Source organism: Micrasema longulum, unplaced genomic scaffold, assembly GCF_059751315.1.
Source record: "Micrasema longulum isolate JH-2025_06_02 unplaced genomic scaffold, ASM5975131v1 h1tg000244l, whole genome shotgun sequence".
Lineage (NCBI taxonomy): Eukaryota > Metazoa > Arthropoda > Insecta > Trichoptera > Brachycentridae > Micrasema > Micrasema longulum.
In genome coordinates, this window is record NW_028277449.1 from 749,936 (window position 1) to 767,951 (window position 18,016).

The 18,016-nt window shown below is 32.9% G+C and overlaps 1 protein-coding gene and 1 long non-coding RNA gene across 3 annotated transcripts; one reads left to right on the forward strand and one right to left on the reverse strand.

Moving 5' to 3' along the window:
• Positions 1 to 441: 441 nt before the first annotated feature.
• LOC148283372 (chymotrypsin-2-like) lies at positions 442 to 5,617 on the forward strand. The gene is made up of 5 exons (XM_088223621.1): positions 442 to 498; positions 2,746 to 2,914; positions 3,321 to 3,567; positions 4,051 to 4,200; positions 5,324 to 5,617. The coding sequence occupies exons 1-5, from the start codon at positions 450 to 452 to the stop codon at positions 5,465 to 5,467; spliced, it is 759 nt and encodes a 252-aa protein (XP_088079747.1). The 5' UTR covers positions 442 to 449; the 3' UTR covers positions 5,468 to 5,617.
• Positions 5,618 to 6,420: 803 nt separating this feature from the next.
• Positions 6,421 to 17,699, reverse strand: LOC148283373 (uncharacterized). Of its 2 annotated transcripts, XR_015821868.1 has the most exons (5): positions 17,609 to 17,699; positions 15,039 to 15,195; positions 13,470 to 13,719; positions 8,770 to 8,919; positions 6,422 to 6,705 (listed from the first exon to the last, which is right to left on the reverse strand). It is a non-coding gene; the product is annotated as an uncharacterized LOC148283373 (long non-coding RNA). The 2 variants fall into 2 exon arrangements; XR_015821869.1 differs by lacking the exon at positions 8,770 to 8,919 and having other exon boundaries at positions 6,421 to 6,705.
• Between the last annotated feature and the right edge of the window lie 317 nt (positions 17,700 to 18,016).

Sequence of the window (18,016 nt, forward strand, 5' to 3'; positions counted from 1 at the left end):
AAGTTTATCAAAAAACATTTACAAATTTTTGTACATAAATATCAATGTTACTTCAAACCGTCTTGATATATTCTGATGAAGACGGCGATTGTAATAAATTTGTAAGAGTTTTACTGTTGCGGGTAAACTACCGCGTGATTTAAAATTGAAATGCGCGCTTGGCTTAAAACAGGAAAATAATTAAAAATAAAGAAGGATATTAATGTAAGATTTATCTTATCTCTCTGTAGATGCCAATTGATTAGTGATCATCGGGAAAACCTGATTGTCCAAAACATTATCGAAAAACAAGTAATCACATAAAGATTAGCGATTAAATATTATAATTCAAGCTTTATTTACATCTATTTGAAAAATATTTTTTTGATAAAACGATATCAACAGATTAAAAAATTAAATAAATACCCTAACCACAGGTTAATTTTTACTATCAGTAGTACCTTGTTAAAATGTTTAAGGTTGTGTTCCTATTGGCAGCACTATTGGTGTCAGCTTATGGTACGTTTTAAGATATTCTAATATAAATTTTAAATTTTGGTTTTCTGGGCAAACGGCCGGGATTTCGTGCAATGGTATAGGGGATTTTGGAGCTGTCCATTAATGGAATTTTTGACTTAATCTCTCCATGATATATTTACTATGCAATGGGTATCGCAAATCCGTCTAACTTCTTGACTCTAGATTCTGCCTCTTTTAGGTTTCCCTGCCTTTTGTACTGTCTTCTTTGACGTTCCGAGCAGTTATTTAGTTTTTCTATTTAGTTTTTATATTTAGTTTTTCTACTAGGTTTCTCGTATTTAATATTTTCTCTCTATCTATCCTTGCCTGTTGTTAACGCCATGATTTGGTCTGACACACGTTTCCAATAACTATGTGTTCATTGTACTTAACGACATTTCTTAGGCATCCAGATGTTTACTAACTGAGATAGATATGTTCTCATAATCACTATGTCAGCATCATCTGCATGGCATGTGATGTTAATGACCTTATCTCCTTTGGTAGATTCACGACTTTTTTTATTCTTAAAAGCGTTTTTTTTGTATATATTTGTTCTGTTTGTGTAAGAAAAGGTTTTTGGCGTATATATTGTTTATTTATTGTGTATGCAGACAATTGGTAGAATTCCATATTTAATTTGGTAATGTATCCAAAGTAAAACAAGTTTATTGGATTGTAATTCTACTTTATTTTTTATAAAATATAAAGTACTGCTTGAGTAGCTATGTCAGCTACTTTTAACTTGTTTATTGTGTATGCAGAATTCTACCAATTGTCTGCATACACAATAAATAATTTAAAAGTAGCTGACATAGCTAATCAGGCAGTACTTTATATTTTATAAAAAATAAAGTAGAATTACAATCCAATAAACTTGTTCTATTTTGGATACATTACCAAATTAAGTATATAGTGTTGTCCTATATTTAGTTATGAAGGTGCTAAACTTGCTTTGTTTATTTGTTGTTCTCAATATGTGCTGTTTTCTAAATTTTAATAGTATTTATGTCGTATTATACTTGTACAATACTTTGTGTTATATGATTTAGATTTTTTTTTAAATATGTCAATTTAAAAGCATTATTGTAAGATATCGCTGCGCTGGCTTGAAGTTTTTCACTAAAATACGGCATCTTCTTCTTCAGCCCTGTTCTGTTTACTGCTGGATTTTACTACCTCTTCTATGCATACTTCTGTTTACTACCTCTTCTATGCATTTTTACATCGTTCTATCCCCCGCTTTTTAATCCTTGTTCTATTGGCTATCGTGGCAATGTCGTCAGCCCATCTATTTTGGGTCTTTTTAACAAGTCTTTTGTTTGCCCATGGTCTCCACTTAATTATTCTGGATGTCCACCTGCCTCATTTTGTCTCGCCACGTATCCAGCCTATTTTAATTGACTTGTTTATTTTCAAAATGTACCTCCATTTAGCCCTATTCTCTTTGACAACCCCTCTGTCTGTTGTCTTTACCAAGTTTGACTTTGTACGACTCATAATATTTATATTTTATGTATTCATTTTCAAAACCGAACCTTTCCGAGGTTTTATGTAGTTCCATAGAACTTTCAGCTAGTTCATCCGTATTGTTACTTATAACAACAATGTCAACTTTGAATCTGAAGTAACTTAAGTACATGCCATCGATATTTACACCTTTATTCTCCCAATTATACACCCCCCAAGGCTAGTGAAATGAGCTTTGGCGATATTGTGTCCACCGGTCGAAACACTTTGATTTTATCAGTTTTTGTTTCCTTGTCAATCTTCACATCCGTAGTAGCGTTATCATAAAGGAATTGTATTAGTCTTATGAATCTAAAATCATCTCTGAACTTTTTGATATGACTTTAAGATAAAGCTTTATATGCCAGTAGACTGATTGGTCTATAATTTTCGATATTTTTGGTGTATTTCAATAAAAAAAAAAATTCCACAGTATATAATGTAAATATTTTTTTTATCAATTTGGAGTAAGTTTTTTTGAGTTTTGGCCTTCGTGATCTTTTTTAAGGTGTCGTATCGCATGACAGCTTCCATTATAAGGGTTGATGTATTTTTGTGTTCTAACCGATTTATATCGTTTTGCAGTCGATGTTTTATGCCAATTTGTTTATCTGAAACCTGCTTCGTTTCGGTTTCCACAATTACGGAATTTATTTATTTCTTCGTGCTAAGATGTGCATCAGAATGCTCATGAAAATCGAAGAAATTTTTATGCAATATCCTGAAATTTATTTACAGCTGCACCTGCTGAAGAAGTTGATGATGGATCATGGCGTATTGTCGGAGGATCAAACTCTGGGGCTGTTTCATACCAAGTTTCCCTGAGGTCAGCCTCCAACTCTCACTTCTGCGGAGGATCAATCCTGAACGCCCGCACTGTCGTCACAGCTGCTCATTGCGTTGTTGGGTAAAGCATAAATAAATAAATACATATTTCATTCGAGTTTATACACTCATTTTCAGTTTCTTTATACAAACATATGTGTTAGACAAAAACAGTCAAAAAAAACAACTAGGAATAGGCCCAATACGAAAAGTTGGGCAAGCCGATCTGTTCCTTTGTGGGCAAATGCCTGTTTTAAAGAACCGATTTTTTATTGCATAAAGCTTTTCAGTTAATCATCGTATATGTTTCTCAAAAATATGAACAATATTAAAACAATTGAAAAAAGTTTTTTCACAAAAAAGAAACTGAATTGAATTTAAAGACAGTGAAAAAAAAGATCAAGTAATACATAATTTAATTAAAGACACACCAATAAAATGAGTTATTCTAAAAAAATGGCTAAAACTCATTATTTCTGTTTTTTCAGTCAGTCAGCGAGCAACGTGAGGGTGGTTGTTGGAGCTGTTCTCCTGAACTCTGGTGGTACCACATACACCGTCTCCAGATTAACAAGTCATTCACAATTCAGTTCTGCCACTCTCGTCAATGACGTCGCCGTCGTCATCACCAGCTCTAACATCGTTATGGGATCAACCGTTGCACCCATCGCTCTGTCAACAGGAACCACTGGCGGTGGAGTCACCGTGAGGCTGACCGGATGGGGAAAGACTAGCGTAAGTATATTGATTTAAATTTGAAATGAAAACTCTGGTATTTTGAGTATGTCTAAATGTTTATGGACAGGCTAGATTTCACTTCCTAGGGTGTTATTGAAATCTCAAATTATTGCAACACTGAGAAAAAGTATTTTTGAGAAGAGAATATAAAATTTTAGGGATTTACTGGTCTTATGACCTGTAATTTGCGGGTTTAAGTGGCCACATTACACATAATGTGAAGTGTACAATGTTGATACTTTCATCCGTTGGCTTTTTTTAAAGCAAAATAGCTGAAACCTTGGAACCCTGAGATGTGGGTGAGATCCGTCTGGCTGAATTATTTCACCTACTAGGCAATGACTGAAAATGTTATTCAATTTCATTTCATTTCATTCATTTTAAATATTGGGAATAAAACAGTTATGTCTTCTGAAAAAGAAATAAATACATCTTAAAATTGAGGCATGCAAAATAAACTTACTAATTGTTTTCTTCCAGTACCCATCAAACACCTTGCCCAACAACCTTCAGACCATCAACCTTAACACCATCACTGTTGCCGACTGCAAATCCAAGCTCTCATCTGTTGGAAGCGTCTCCGATACCCAAATTTGCACACTTACCAAGTCCGGAGAAGGTGCTTGCCAGGTATGGAATCAGCTTCTTAATAACTTTTTAGTAACTTACAAAAATATGTCTTCAATGACATTTCAGCATATTCCAAGTTGTCCATTTTGTTTGACTATCAGACGAAACCAATCTACCCTCGCGTGAATGGGAGAAAAATGATCACGATTAGAAGTTTATCTTTATTTCATTTACCCAATTTTGCACACTTACCAAGTCCGGAGAAGGCGCTTGCCAGGTATGAAATCACCTCCTAAATAACTTTTTAGTAACTAACAAAAATATATCTTCAATGACAATTCAGCATATTCCAAATTGTCCATTTCGTTTGACTATCAGACGAAACCAATCTACCCTCGCGTGAATGAGAGAATAATGATCACGATTAGAAGTTTATCTTTTACAATCTTTTGACATTTCTGCAACCTATGTGTATCTTTTGTAACGTTCATGTTAATTTAATATCGTCTTACAAACCAAAGTCTCAAGTAGAAATTAAACGCTCTCACGTCGATGGGGACCAGAGGTTTTGAGATTGTGGATCGTTTTATGATATACTCAGATACACGTCATATAACCCAATATGTTTATTATCTTTACTCTGCAGTTCAGCAACCAACAACTAGAATTTTAAATAACTGTATAAATGGTATAAAATTAAAATTTAGTTTAGTGACGTTTCATCTCTGCGGTCTCTGTAAAACAAGGAAACACATTCCTCTCTTGCGGAGTTCCTTTATTATTCTTGATAGCTCTTCCATCTACATTTGTTATTGTAATTATTAACTCAACCTCAACTTCAATCTCATTCGTGGTTTACAAAGGAGTTGTTTCATTATACTATTTCATAGTCCTTGAACAAACATCTGAAGTATTAGGTTGTTTAAGAGCATATTTACATAAAGATAATTTGACAGAAGTTGGTTTTATCAATGCAGTATTCTATTTATCATCAGTTGTGGACTGGATGAGAGAATGATGCTAATAATACGCAGCATTATTAATTAAGGGAAACTAGGCGGGTAAATCACATATTTTTTGCATAAAAATAGCACTAATTAACTTACATATTTTTCTGTCACACTGCCGCACCTCTTACATAGCTATACGAAATAGTTTCTTATACGCATTTGTCAATTTCCAGGGAGATTCTGGCGGTCCATTGGTTGCTGGTAGTACTTTGGTTGGTATTGTCTCCTGGGGATCACCTTGCGCTCGCGGATACCCTGATGTCTTCACCAGGGTTAGCTCCTTCGCTTCCTGGATCCAGAGCAATGCTCAGAACTAATTTGTTGAAAGTTACTTAAAAGAGCTTAACATAAATATATATATATAATATATATTATACAAGTTAATACTAAGCGAAAAGAATTTATAATGTCTTACTTTATTTGAAATATATGACAAACCAGAAAAATAAAACGTTTTAAAAACTTAATTGTGAATTGTTTTTTGTCTTGTTTTCTGTAGTCATTCGTGCCTAGTCGTATTCTGTATTTTGGAAAGTAGAGCCAAATAAAAACGTTTAACGTTATATATATCTGTGGCCATATATATGTTATTATAATATACCAGAAAGCGCGTAGAACCAAGTTCGTATACATTGTAGAGTATCCAAAAGTCACCCTCTACCCGACATCCCACCTACGCGCATGCGTGAAGTGGCCGCGTAATGTTGCCAGACTGAAAAATATATTAACATAACAATAATATAAGTTAATTTTGTGTAATGTTATGTTTTGTTATGTTTTACCACAAAAAATATTCAACTGGCTGGACCATTGAAAAAAAAAAACAGTTATTTTTATTCGGCGAAAGGAACAAAATCATTTAGTAATTTAGTAAATTAATACCGTTTAATATTATCCTAAGGCTTATTAATAGAAAGCCGGGTAAAAAATTCGACTACCCTGGCATTACTAACAAAATGATATTTAATCATCTGACAGATAGTAAAATAAATAAACTCTCAAATAATATTTGTTAATTCGCTTCTTAAAGCTAGGATTTCCTAGGACAGCGGTGCCCGTATCATAACGGCCGTAGTGAACGGTGATACGGTGGACAGCCGTCGTAACGGTGACCAGAAAGTGGTTTCCTAGGAAAACGGTGTTGACAGCATTTATCAACTTAATTAATTAATTATTATTAATGTTACTAACACCGTTTTCCTAGGAAACCCCTCTCTAGTCACCCTTACGACGACTGTCACACAAAATAATAAAAGACATAACATAGCTTAAAAATCTTTATTTTAAAATGGAGTATACGACTTGTTAATACAATTTTATCGAGATCTATAAAATTACTGCTTTGATGATTTGAAAGATCTCCATACTTTGTGAAAGCACAACGCGTCGTGGAATCTTTGAGTAGTGTATTCTAAAATATCCAATTTTGATGAATCCATGATGCAAATGAACTAATCCTTAGAAACACATCAGGAGGACCAGGCGAGCAAGAAATAACCCAGTCTAGTATTCCAATAAGACGCCCATCAGCAACCAAAGTACTGCCATACTCGTTCTAAAAAAAACATTAAAACAAAGCTAGCAAGCATTACCTGACGCCAAGCATTTGAGAGATTGTCTGATGACGTATTTTAGTTGATCATAATAATTGAAGGCGTTGCTGATTTTATCACAGCAATACTTCGTAGACCTATTTAATTTTTTTATTCGTTAGACTGATTCTTGATTTAAGAATCAGAAACTAATTAATTAGTTCAATACAACTTTACATGTTTAAAAATATGTCTAAAATAGACAAATCAGTTAAAAAATGAACTTATTTTTAAAACGGCATTTCAATATGTGTTCATTTGATTTTTTTGTAACCATTTTCTGAAAAATAAAAGCAGTGCTTGATCTTCTATTATTTTCAGTAGTTATCTTAATAGCCTTTTGAAATATTAGCTGCAGGATAGAAATAAATCAAAAGAACATAAAACATATTTAAGATAATTAATTTTTGGTACATTTGCTCCTGGCGTTGGAGTACCTCAAGGGAGCCTTTAAGAACCAACATTTTTTTTACCACATTAATTTGCTTAATCTAAATCCTTGTGCCGAAATAGGTAATATTTTTAAAGGTGCAAATCTTCGCTTCCAATATTGTTCTTACAACTAAAGGTAATATTTTTAAAGAAATAGAGGTAAAAATTTATATCTGGGGCACGTAACGCGTGAAGGAAACTACCACTTGCTATATTTGATTTTGAAGGATAAGATTGAAGGTTGCCGATGGATTGGAAGAAAACTTATGTCCTGACTGCGAAATTTTTCAGACTGGACTGGTTTCAAGACTGTGGAGCAGATTTTCTGGCAACACAAAATAGAAAGTCCTTTGCCAGAGTGATTTTCAATGTTAGAGATACTTGGCAGGGCACTTAAAGAAGAAAAAGTGGTAGACGTAACGTCAGAGAGAATGCAACGCATTGCATGGTATATGGCACGTCTTGGTAAATAACTCAAATCTCATAATATTAAAATGATTGTGATTAAATAAATATTGGAAAATTCATGTTTAGCAAACTCGTGAACTTTTGAGTATAATTTTTGAGAAGTGAGTAGGAATTTGAAGAAACTCAGTTCTTTTAATTTTATTTCTTAAAATCTTTATTTTTATTTTTTATTTATTAAGGAAAAACAACAGTTGTTTTATAAGAATACAAAATACATAAAATAGTACATGCATCCAGTTATAGTTTTTCACAAACATAATGAGAGAACATGTTACACAGTAAAGAGAAAAATAATATATTATGTAAGACATAAGAAAGAATAGAAAAAAATGAGCTCGTAAGAAGGTTAAGGGACGAGGAAATAGAGTGGAAGAGTAGAGAAGAGGAATTATAATATAATTGACCAATTCAAAATTTCGAAATCATAATAAAATAAACATATTTAAAGAAACATAAACTTATTACACACTGACAAATGTTTCATTTTACAGTGTTTCAAATAGTTTATTTTTGAAGTCACAAAATTTTGTATTAAAAATATCTAAATGGGGAAAAAGTAAATTAAATTTGGAGCAGCTACGATAAATAAACGAATTTTGAACATTATTTTTTCTGGACAATGAATTATTAAAAAAATGAACTTGTCGTGTTGTCTTTACAGGACAATTGATTGAAATACGCTCCAAAAGATATGGACAATCGATAAAATTGTTTTAGTTTTAAAGAGGAAAGACAGATCAGAAATGCTTCTACGTTTAGTAAGGGAAGTTAAACTATGAACAGAAGAAGAGTCTTCATACGAGTCAAAATATGTAAGAGATTTATGATCCAAAAGTTTAAGGAATCTATTTTGTATTCTATCTAATTGTGATATATAAATTGCATATCGAGGATTCCAAACAACAGATGCAAACTCAAGATGGCTGCGAACGTATGCATCATATAAGATTTTGAGGGATGCGGTTGTTTTAAATTGGTGAGTGATGCGTATAATAAAGCCCAGATTTCTGTAGGCCTTATTTATAGACGCCTGAATATGGTAATCCAATAAGAGTTTTTCATCCATAATCACACCTAAATCTCTCAGCTCGTTTTTCCGGACAAGACTTATATAAACGTTTTCTTACCCAACAGCCTTTTCCACTCTCTGAATATGTGCATATATTATATTCTTTAATTGCAGGTGTGTGTGAAGAATTAACGCTTGCTTCGCAATCTTCCATAGGTATTGTTCGAACATTTAGTTTTTTTAACACGATAGAGAATTCAGTAGAGCTCTAAAATGTGAAAAAAAATGTGTTGATGATATTTCACATACAACAAGAATCATAATATTAATAAGTATTAAAAACATTCCTACATTATGGTGTAAGTTTCTCGCCATTAAAATCATTCTACTCGTATTACCTAGTGAGAGCATAAGGTTTCTTTGGCAACTAAATCGCACCAAGAAATTTTTTGTAGTACCTAAACAGCATTTATGACGACCAAGAACATGCGGTTACATTCATACGCTGCAACCGAAAGTCTGAAAAGTTGGATCGGCAAATTGTGCGAGCAACTCCAACCTGCGACGTAGGAAAGAAAAGTGTGAAATACTAGTATGGAAAGAGAGCAGAAAATACATGTATAATGGAAAGACTGAAACCAATTAATGACTTAAGTAATGACTTAAGTTATATTAAAAAATGGCTAGACGAAAACCTGTTGACTTTAAATTCGGATAAAACAAAGTTCATACGTTTTAGTGCAACTTCCGCCGGGCAACCTAATGAAATTCACGAACTTCAACTACATAATTGTTCAGTGATGGTAAATTGCAACTGCAAAAAACTGAGTAGTGTTCAAAGTATAAAATATCTTGGAATAATTATAGACCAGTATTTGAGATGGAATGAACAAATTGAAACTATAACTGCAAAAATTAAGCGCTTAATACATTTTTTCATCCCACTTAGAAATATACCTAAAGTCCCGGACTTGAAACACCTATACCATGCACTGGCAAATTCTGTGTTGACTTACGGTCTAATTGGTTGGGGAGTTTGCACAAAAACCGCCCTTGAACCTGTAGCAATTGCACAAAAATCTTTAATCCGAGTCATTTAAAAAAAAAACATTTCGTTATCCAAGTGACTTGCTCTTCAAAGAATTCAGAGTACTGAATATTATTCAACAGTATATATTGAGAACGGTAGTGGTTACACACATAAAGAGAGACATTTACCCAGGCGTCAACCACAACCATAATACAAGATACTCTAATAGGGATCTGATACTAAGTGAAGGGGTCAACACTGTTCTGGCATCGAGACAACACTATTACGTAGGCAAAAAGGTCCATAACCTTTTGCCAGAATCGTGGAAAGGCGGGAGTGTTGTCAAGTTACGGAAGGTGTTGACCTCGCTCTTTCATGACATTGGTCGTAGGGAGTCAGAAAAGTTTATGCATGCCACGGATAGGAGAACCTTACTGGATGTCAAAAATAAAATATAAAAAATAAGGAATAATTAAAAAAAATATATTTATAGATGACAACCATGAAGTTTCGCATAAATAAATTGTCTATGTTTTTATGAATGTATGTATGTGTATGCGCATGGGTGTATGTACATGTGTATATATGTGTATATTTATATATACATGTGTGTATATGTGTGTATGTCTGTATGTATATGAATCAAAATGTGTATCCGAATAAGTTTATATTTTGTTTGTCTGTGCTCTATATTAATTTGTTAACTATTATAATATATTAAAATGTAATTGCCTAGCTTGGAACGGGGTATGTACCCTTGTTAGCTGGGCAAAGTGAACATGGAATTGTATTTTGATAAAGAGTGTGAATAAACAAATTTAAAAAAATAAATAAAAAAATGATTGGTTTTGAAAATTTACAGAAATTATCAGTAACACAAAGGAAAAGAGAATTCTGAGTATTTCTTTAAGTGACCAAAGAATTCATAAATGGATAAGAGCTAGAGACAAAGACACCGGTGTGGTCCACAGGGTTGCCAACAAGTAATGAAGCTGGACTAGTCATATCGCTGGACGAAAACGATTCAACAAAAAAAGCTTAAAATAATGATTATGATAAAATTATAATTAAACTCTTCATTGAAACTTCTTGTTTTAGTTTTACTTTTTATAATTAAAAAAAACGCAACATTCGGGTGGGAATAGGACAAACCGTTACATCGGTCTCTTCATTACTTTACTCTTCAAAATTTAGATTCCGTGTCAGTACGGAAGCGACGCAATTATTGTTGTGTTTACATTGCTGTGTGAAGGACGCAACGCAGACACACATATAGTGACCGAAAGCCGGTTGAGTCGATTTCATTCCAACACAAATGGCATTTGATTTGATTTTTTAAAATATTAAAACGACCAATTTAGTTTTGTGATTGTTTCGTTCCGACCTACCGATTATCTTAGTAACTTAATTAAGTTAATGTTATTTTATTATATAAATTATCGATAATCTTAGTAACTTATTTACGTTTATATCATTTCATGAATAAATAAAAACATGTGTTTGGTGACCTGATCTGACCTAATAAAAATTAAATTATGTTTTTTTTTTAAGGGAAAAAGAAATATTTGCGTTTTTATGATTTACCCAAATATTTAATTTTGATAGCCATTTTCAACGAGTTGTAAATAACTCACTTTTATAAAATGGAATCGAGTTGGGGTAGAGTGGGATTTAAATCACGGACCTTTGGTCCGTGAGTCCTCGATACTAGGCACAGGACCACAACCCGATTAAATATTATTTATCAAGGTGCTTTTGTTCTTTTTTTTTCTATCTGATAATGACTCAATTTATTTTTTCATTGATTTATGGCTGAAAGCCTTCGGTATAATTTTTAATTCAAAATTTGTTTTTTTTTACTTCGAAAAATATGAAACAATCGTTGAAAGAATACAACGGTATTAAAATTTACATTCTTCTTTTGCAATTTTCTAATAAGTTGATTTTTTAAGTTGAGTCATTTTCGTCCTAAAGGTGCGATATGGCCAGAGCCACAGACTCTAGATGGAATGAAAAAGGCCTAGATTAGTGACCCAGAACAGGCTAAATAAATATCGCAAGCTTCAGGAGTAGCATGATATTAAATGGACTCTCTGTTAGCGTGTATAAATACACTTAAGTACGTAAATACGCGTTAATAATGCGTTTTCTACGCACGCTTTTGCGTTCAGAATACCACCCCTGGGGTAATATTTCAAACGATTTCGCGGCCGCAGCAAACACTTTTACTTACAAAATACACGAGATAAAAATGTGTTATACGACCGCGAAAGCGGTTCAGAATAGCACCGCTGGAATTGGTTAAATGCAGTTCGCTCAGGATAAAGAGTAATATTATTAAAAACAACTATGACACGAAATCATAACAAAAACCTTTTTTTTTTTTTAATATTTTTTTGGTATTTAAATTTCATACCAAAAATATTAATAATTAACAATAAAATTGGCATTTTATTGTAAAACGTCACCACCCATTATTTATTTATTTATTTTTAATTGGGGAAAAAACAACAGTTTTTATTTATAAAAAAAATAAGAATACATATGAATGAAAATTGTGAAAACAGTCAATTAAAAATTTCTACAGTGGTGTAAGATATCGATTAAGTACATTATTGGTATAAAAATAAAAGCAATTAACAATTGTTAGGCACGTTAAAATTTTTTTAAAACATTTTTAACTTTTTTTTTTGCACCACAACAGGCCAGGAGGCCTAATTACAGTGATGAATTACATCACAGAGCATCCAGGCTTGAGAAAAATCACATTTTTATTTTTTGTGTTCTCATCGGGAATCGAACCCGGAACCTTCCGTGCGTGAGTCAAGCGTCTTGACCACTACACCACGTTATGTATACAAGAATTGTTTTTTCTTTTACGTAATGGGAAACGTTAATGTAAAACGTGTATGAAATATATATAAAATTTGTATTTGGTAGTTTGTGAGAAACGAATTCCCGCGCGGATGCGGGGCGAGAAATAGCGAAGGCGAAGCCCAAGGGCTACGATATAGTGGACTGTATTTTAAATTTGATATAAATAAATAAATATCCTTCTATGTGGTAATCGGCCACAACCCCAACGAATGAGATGGATTAGGAATTTTTTTTTTTTTTAGAAAAAAAAATATTGGCGTTCTTATAATTTACCCTAAAATTTCAATTTCGCTGGCCATTTTCAACGAGTTGTAAATAACTCACTAGAAGAAAATGGAAATCATGTTGGGGTAGAGTGGGGTTCGAACCTCGGACCTCCGGCCCGTGAGTCTGCAATACTAGCCACGGGACCACAACCCGACATAAATGGATGCCACGAGCCTGGTTTGTTCTTGACGGGATTGTGGTGGTCCGATAGTTCAATTGCGAGCGGCTCCAACACAAGGCAGGCCCCCAATCTGGTGCTGAACACTGGTGGTTGGTGGAAACAAAGTCTATGATGCGGAACACGTTCAACAAAATAAACGCGCGATTAACTTTACGAGGTCTCAACGTGGCGGATGATCATAGGATACTGGGTGGGAAGTAAACAGTTGTTGTGGGTAAAAAGGATGTTGAAGTGTGACAATATTTTAACAATACATACCCACATATTTCGCACGTTCGCTGAATAAACCAATTGAGATTAACGAGGAGGGATATGTTCACCATTAAATACGAGATGGCGCATGGTAATTATGATGATAATTTCGTAGTTTAATAAAATAAATAAAATAATGTTTTTTCACTTTTCACGTTTATGTCAACAAGAAATTAAGCCGTGTATGTCAAATAAATAAGTAATAACTTACATTGGTTGGGTAACCCCATCCCGATAGTTGGGCCTGAACACCAGACTCAGTAAAGGCAGTAGATATTGGGATACTGTAGATGTTTTTGAAGAATACAAATGGACTACTTAAAATCAACAAAGCAATGTTGTTTCTGGTCAGACCTGGGTGAAAATAGTAATGCAATTTTATCTCCAATCCACTTTGGAGCGATCCTCCTGACCGGTGAAAATTAGTTCCTGCGTGTGCAAAAACTTCGGTAGGATTCCGACTAAAACAAAGAGATATTTTATCACATACGTATCGAAATTGAAAAATTATGCGCAAATAAATATTATCGTCATTCCCCTTTTTGGTTTTACAATTTAAATAAGTCAGGGTACATAACTAATCGTATCTTTATATGTATAATTCTTCCATACGTGTGATGTCACTGAACTCCTAAACGGCATGACCGATTTACGTGCAAATTTTCAGTGAAATGTAGATTTTTGCGCTGCGCGTGTTCGTAGATATTAAAATTTAAAATCGAATTTGTAAAAAAAAAAAGTTAGGAGCATAAATCTTTTTTCATCGATCTTCCAGGGTTACATTCAACGAGAATGCATGCACAAAAAAATTGAAGGATGTTGTTTTTTTGAGTTTAAAAAAAGTTTGTTATTGAATGTTTACAAACAACATTCGCTTTTTATTGATCCCAATCAGATTCTTTCCTTACATTCCTAATAATATTAACTGACATTCGATACATTTTTGAAAATAGCATTCATGAATAAAGTGCACCCCTGTTGGTCAGAAAAGCCGAGTTTGACATTTGAAAATGAATTTTTTTTTTTTGGAATTCAACCAAATCTAGGTACCTACTTAAATTCAATATTTGAAAATGAATAATTTTTGCTTTTGGAATTCGATCATAAATAAGTACCTATGTACCTACTTATTAATTGAAAGTCTTTTTCTAAGCTAATAGCAGGCAAGCCAACGTTCGGGCAGGACAACGTCTGTCGGGTCTGCTAGTTATTTATAAAAATATGACTTCAATTATTATAAATATGAACATAAATGTATACTTGAATACAGAACACCAATGTCGGTCGCACAGTTACACATTATATTCATAATTCAAATAGTGTAGTCAGCGCGTTTGTCTTCCATGCACGTGGTCTCGGGTTCGATTCCCGATATAGTTGACATGAAATATTTATTTTATAAAGTTGTTTTTACACTCGAATATTTCACAGTCTCTGGACTGGCACCTGAAGCGTAAGACTGATCATCTTACCTTCATGTAACAAAATGATCAAGATACTGTGATGCGATTGGTTTACCAATGCAGTGCCCTATGCACTATTAGGTGCGGATAAGGAATTATGATAATGAAGGTGTATTATATACCTACTTATAACTCATGCATATGCATACAGGGCAGCCATCGTATTATGGACTCCGGATTCAAGGAATTACTTCTGAAGTTTGTTAAACAAACTTCATTACTAGCGATGTATAAGACACATTATTAAAATCAATACGATTAAATTGGAAAAATAAAGTAAAATTACAGTATTTAAAAAATATTTTTTAATTTCTTACGCAAAAACGCATAAACCAGTCGTGACAACAGTTCGCGGTGTAAGTATTGCCCCTCCACAAAAAGGTTCAAAAGATGAAGATCTCAACAAAACTTGGTAAGGAATTTCTCCTGGTTCAGTAACATAATCCCCCCCGGCTATTTTTAAGTTTGGGCTTCCTGCAGACAAAAAGTATTTTACATTTTTGATCTTGGGCGAAGCAAAATAAACAAATCACCATGTTGTTTCACCGTAGGGGTAGGCAAAGAGAATAGAACGCTTGACTACTCTGTCTATCAGGGGCAAACCGTGTATGGAAGCGATTACGCGCAGCTTACCATTATTTTTGACTATCCATAATGATTTTTTACGGTAACTTTATATGCTGAAAAACAAACAAATAATTAATATTTCTTATAAATTATTGCCACCATTCGTATTTTCTCCAAATATAAATCAAAATATTATTAAAGCGCCCCCATCACCAGCAATATGAGCCAAGGAACTAAATAATTACTCCAGCTTTTTTCTTCATACAAAAAAGTGTACTATATTTTGAAAATCTTAAACTCAGTGGCGGGATTTTTCTCCCAGAGTAAACTTGCAGATTACACAAATTCTTTGAAGATTCTTGATTTGGAAAACAGTGTTTCAAACATTATTTCTTAAGGATTATTTTTCTTTGAGATGATACTTTTGACATATGACTCGCAACACACGTGGCGCTTGACACGGCCGTTTTTGGCATTATTAATATCTAGAATAAATCGGCAAATTGACATTTCAATCGTAGTGAGAATACCCAGTACTGGCTAAATGCATTGGGGTATTTTTAATAAAATTTTACATAATTTATGGGTTAAATTAATAGATAATATATCTATTGCAACATATCGATTGGATTCGATCATATGACGTCTGAGATGACATGTCAGTAGATCAAAATTTGCCATACCGAGGAAGATACAGATAGTAGAAAAATTCAATATACCGATAAAGATAGCGTTTGTAATTGCGGCCGTGGGTTCGATTCCAGACATGGAATATATGTTTATAAGTTGGTTTTACACCACAATATTTCATAGTCTGCAGCGTAGGACTCACCACCTTACCTTCTCGTTACATATGGTTAAAGCACGCTGCGATTGATTTCAATAATTAGAAAAATCAATCAACATTTAAAATGCCACGATATTCGTATAATATCATTCACACAACAAATCGTCTCTGTTAAGATATTCTATTTGTTAAAATTCAGAACTCGTTTACAAAGTTCAGTACAATCGTAAAAATATTTCTTATAAACTTGAATTATTTATTTTATTTAATTTTACAGTACGCCCAAGGGGCATTTACAAAAACTATGCAGGTAAGTACAAACATAGTAAGTAATACTTTTAAAAATAAACAAGACTTTTTTTTTGTATACATGTAGAAACAAAAAAGCATGCTGCAATGAAAAATAAAAGATGAAACTTTGCATAGTAAAAAAGAAAAAAAGATAATTATGGACATATAAAAATGTTAGAATTGAAAAGCAAATTGTCAATAACTTGTAAAGAATTTAAGCAAAAAAATGATATTAACAAATTAATGTTAAAAACAAATAATAAAAATTAGTTTACAGTAAGTACATATATGATAATAATATAATATTTGGTACACCAAAATATTTGATAAATTAATTTCAGAAAGAGATAAGATAATAATACGAGTAATACACATCAAAAACAGAGAAAAAATTGCACAAAAAAGAAAGTTTTATTACGACTTTAATAATTAGTTTTAAACAATGCATTTAAGAACGTTTTAAAATGAATGATTTTTGAATTAAAAATGTCTTAATTTATTTCAAAACAGAGGGAAAACATTTTTGAGAAGGGGAATATGGAAGTCTAGGCATTTACAGGGCTTATGACCTGTCATTGGCTGTTTTAAGTGGCCACTTTACAACTGTGTAACATTCACCATTCTGCCCATGTTTGAACATCCACATTTCCTCAACTCTTCCATCTGTTGACTTTTGTGAAGTCAAAGAGCTGAAACCTTTATCACGTGGGTGAGATACATCCGGCTGAACCAAATCACCTACTAGGCAACGCTTGAAAACAATTTTCCATTTTTTATACTTCTTCTTTTACCAGGTAGTTAATTCAACAATGTTTGAGTATGTCCAAATGCTTGCAGATTGGCTGGATTTTCTCCCAAGGGAGTTGTTCATATTTAAATTTATTTCTACAGAGAGGGTAAACGTTTTTGAGAAGGGGACTATGGAAGTCTAGGCATTTACAGGGCTTATGACCTGTCATAGACTTCCATATTCCCCTTCTCAAAAATGTTTTCCCTCTCTGTTGAAATAAATTCAAATATGAGCAACTCCCGAGGCAGGAAATCCAGCCAGTCTGCAAGCATTTGGACATACTCAAACATTGTTAAAAATGTCTATATCACAAGTAAATTTGTTGGCTAAGGAATGTAAACGCGAAATCGGAGAGTTTCCTGCAGAATAAACCTGATTTATAAACAAAGTTGTCACCAAAAAGTGTAATTTAATATAGTCCGTCACCAACTAATGTAATTATAAAAACATACCATCGACCAACGATACTAAGCCAAAAACAATACATAAATAATATTTTGTATGCATTTTTAATTATGAAAACTAAATCGCACTCAAGCTCGTATTAATTTTTTTATTGTATTTGTTGTTGACAATTTGCTATTTATGGAAAATTTAATCTTATCTTATACAGGAAATACTTTTTGTAACAGTTAAATTTGATAAACAGTTATAAGCAATTAAAAGTATAATGATTTCGCAGAAATTGATATGATTTCCATAAAAAAATATTTTTGTTTTGAGAAAAAACGTGTTGTTAAATGTAAATGATAATTTTATTTTCCGTATTTTATTTCTCACTTGCAAAAAACTATTACAACCCAAAAAATGCTCACCTAGGATAGTTGGACTTAATTTTTTGACTAGTACCAGCAAATAAA

What these genes read in the sequence shown, in the direction of transcription:
- LOC148283372 (XM_088223621.1), top strand. Translation starts at nt 450, where the DNA reads ATGTTTAAGGTTGTGTTCCTATTGGCAGCACTATTGGTGTCAGCTTAT. An exon ending in ACTATTGGTGTCAGCTTATG is followed by an intron (nt 499 to 2,745) that starts GTACGTTTTAAG and finishes ATTTATTTACAG; the next exon opens with CTGCACCTGCTGAAGAAGTT. An exon ending in GCTGCTCATTGCGTTGTTGG is followed by an intron (nt 2,915 to 3,320) that starts GTAAAGCATAAA and finishes CTGTTTTTTCAG; the next exon opens with TCAGTCAGCGAGCAACGTGA.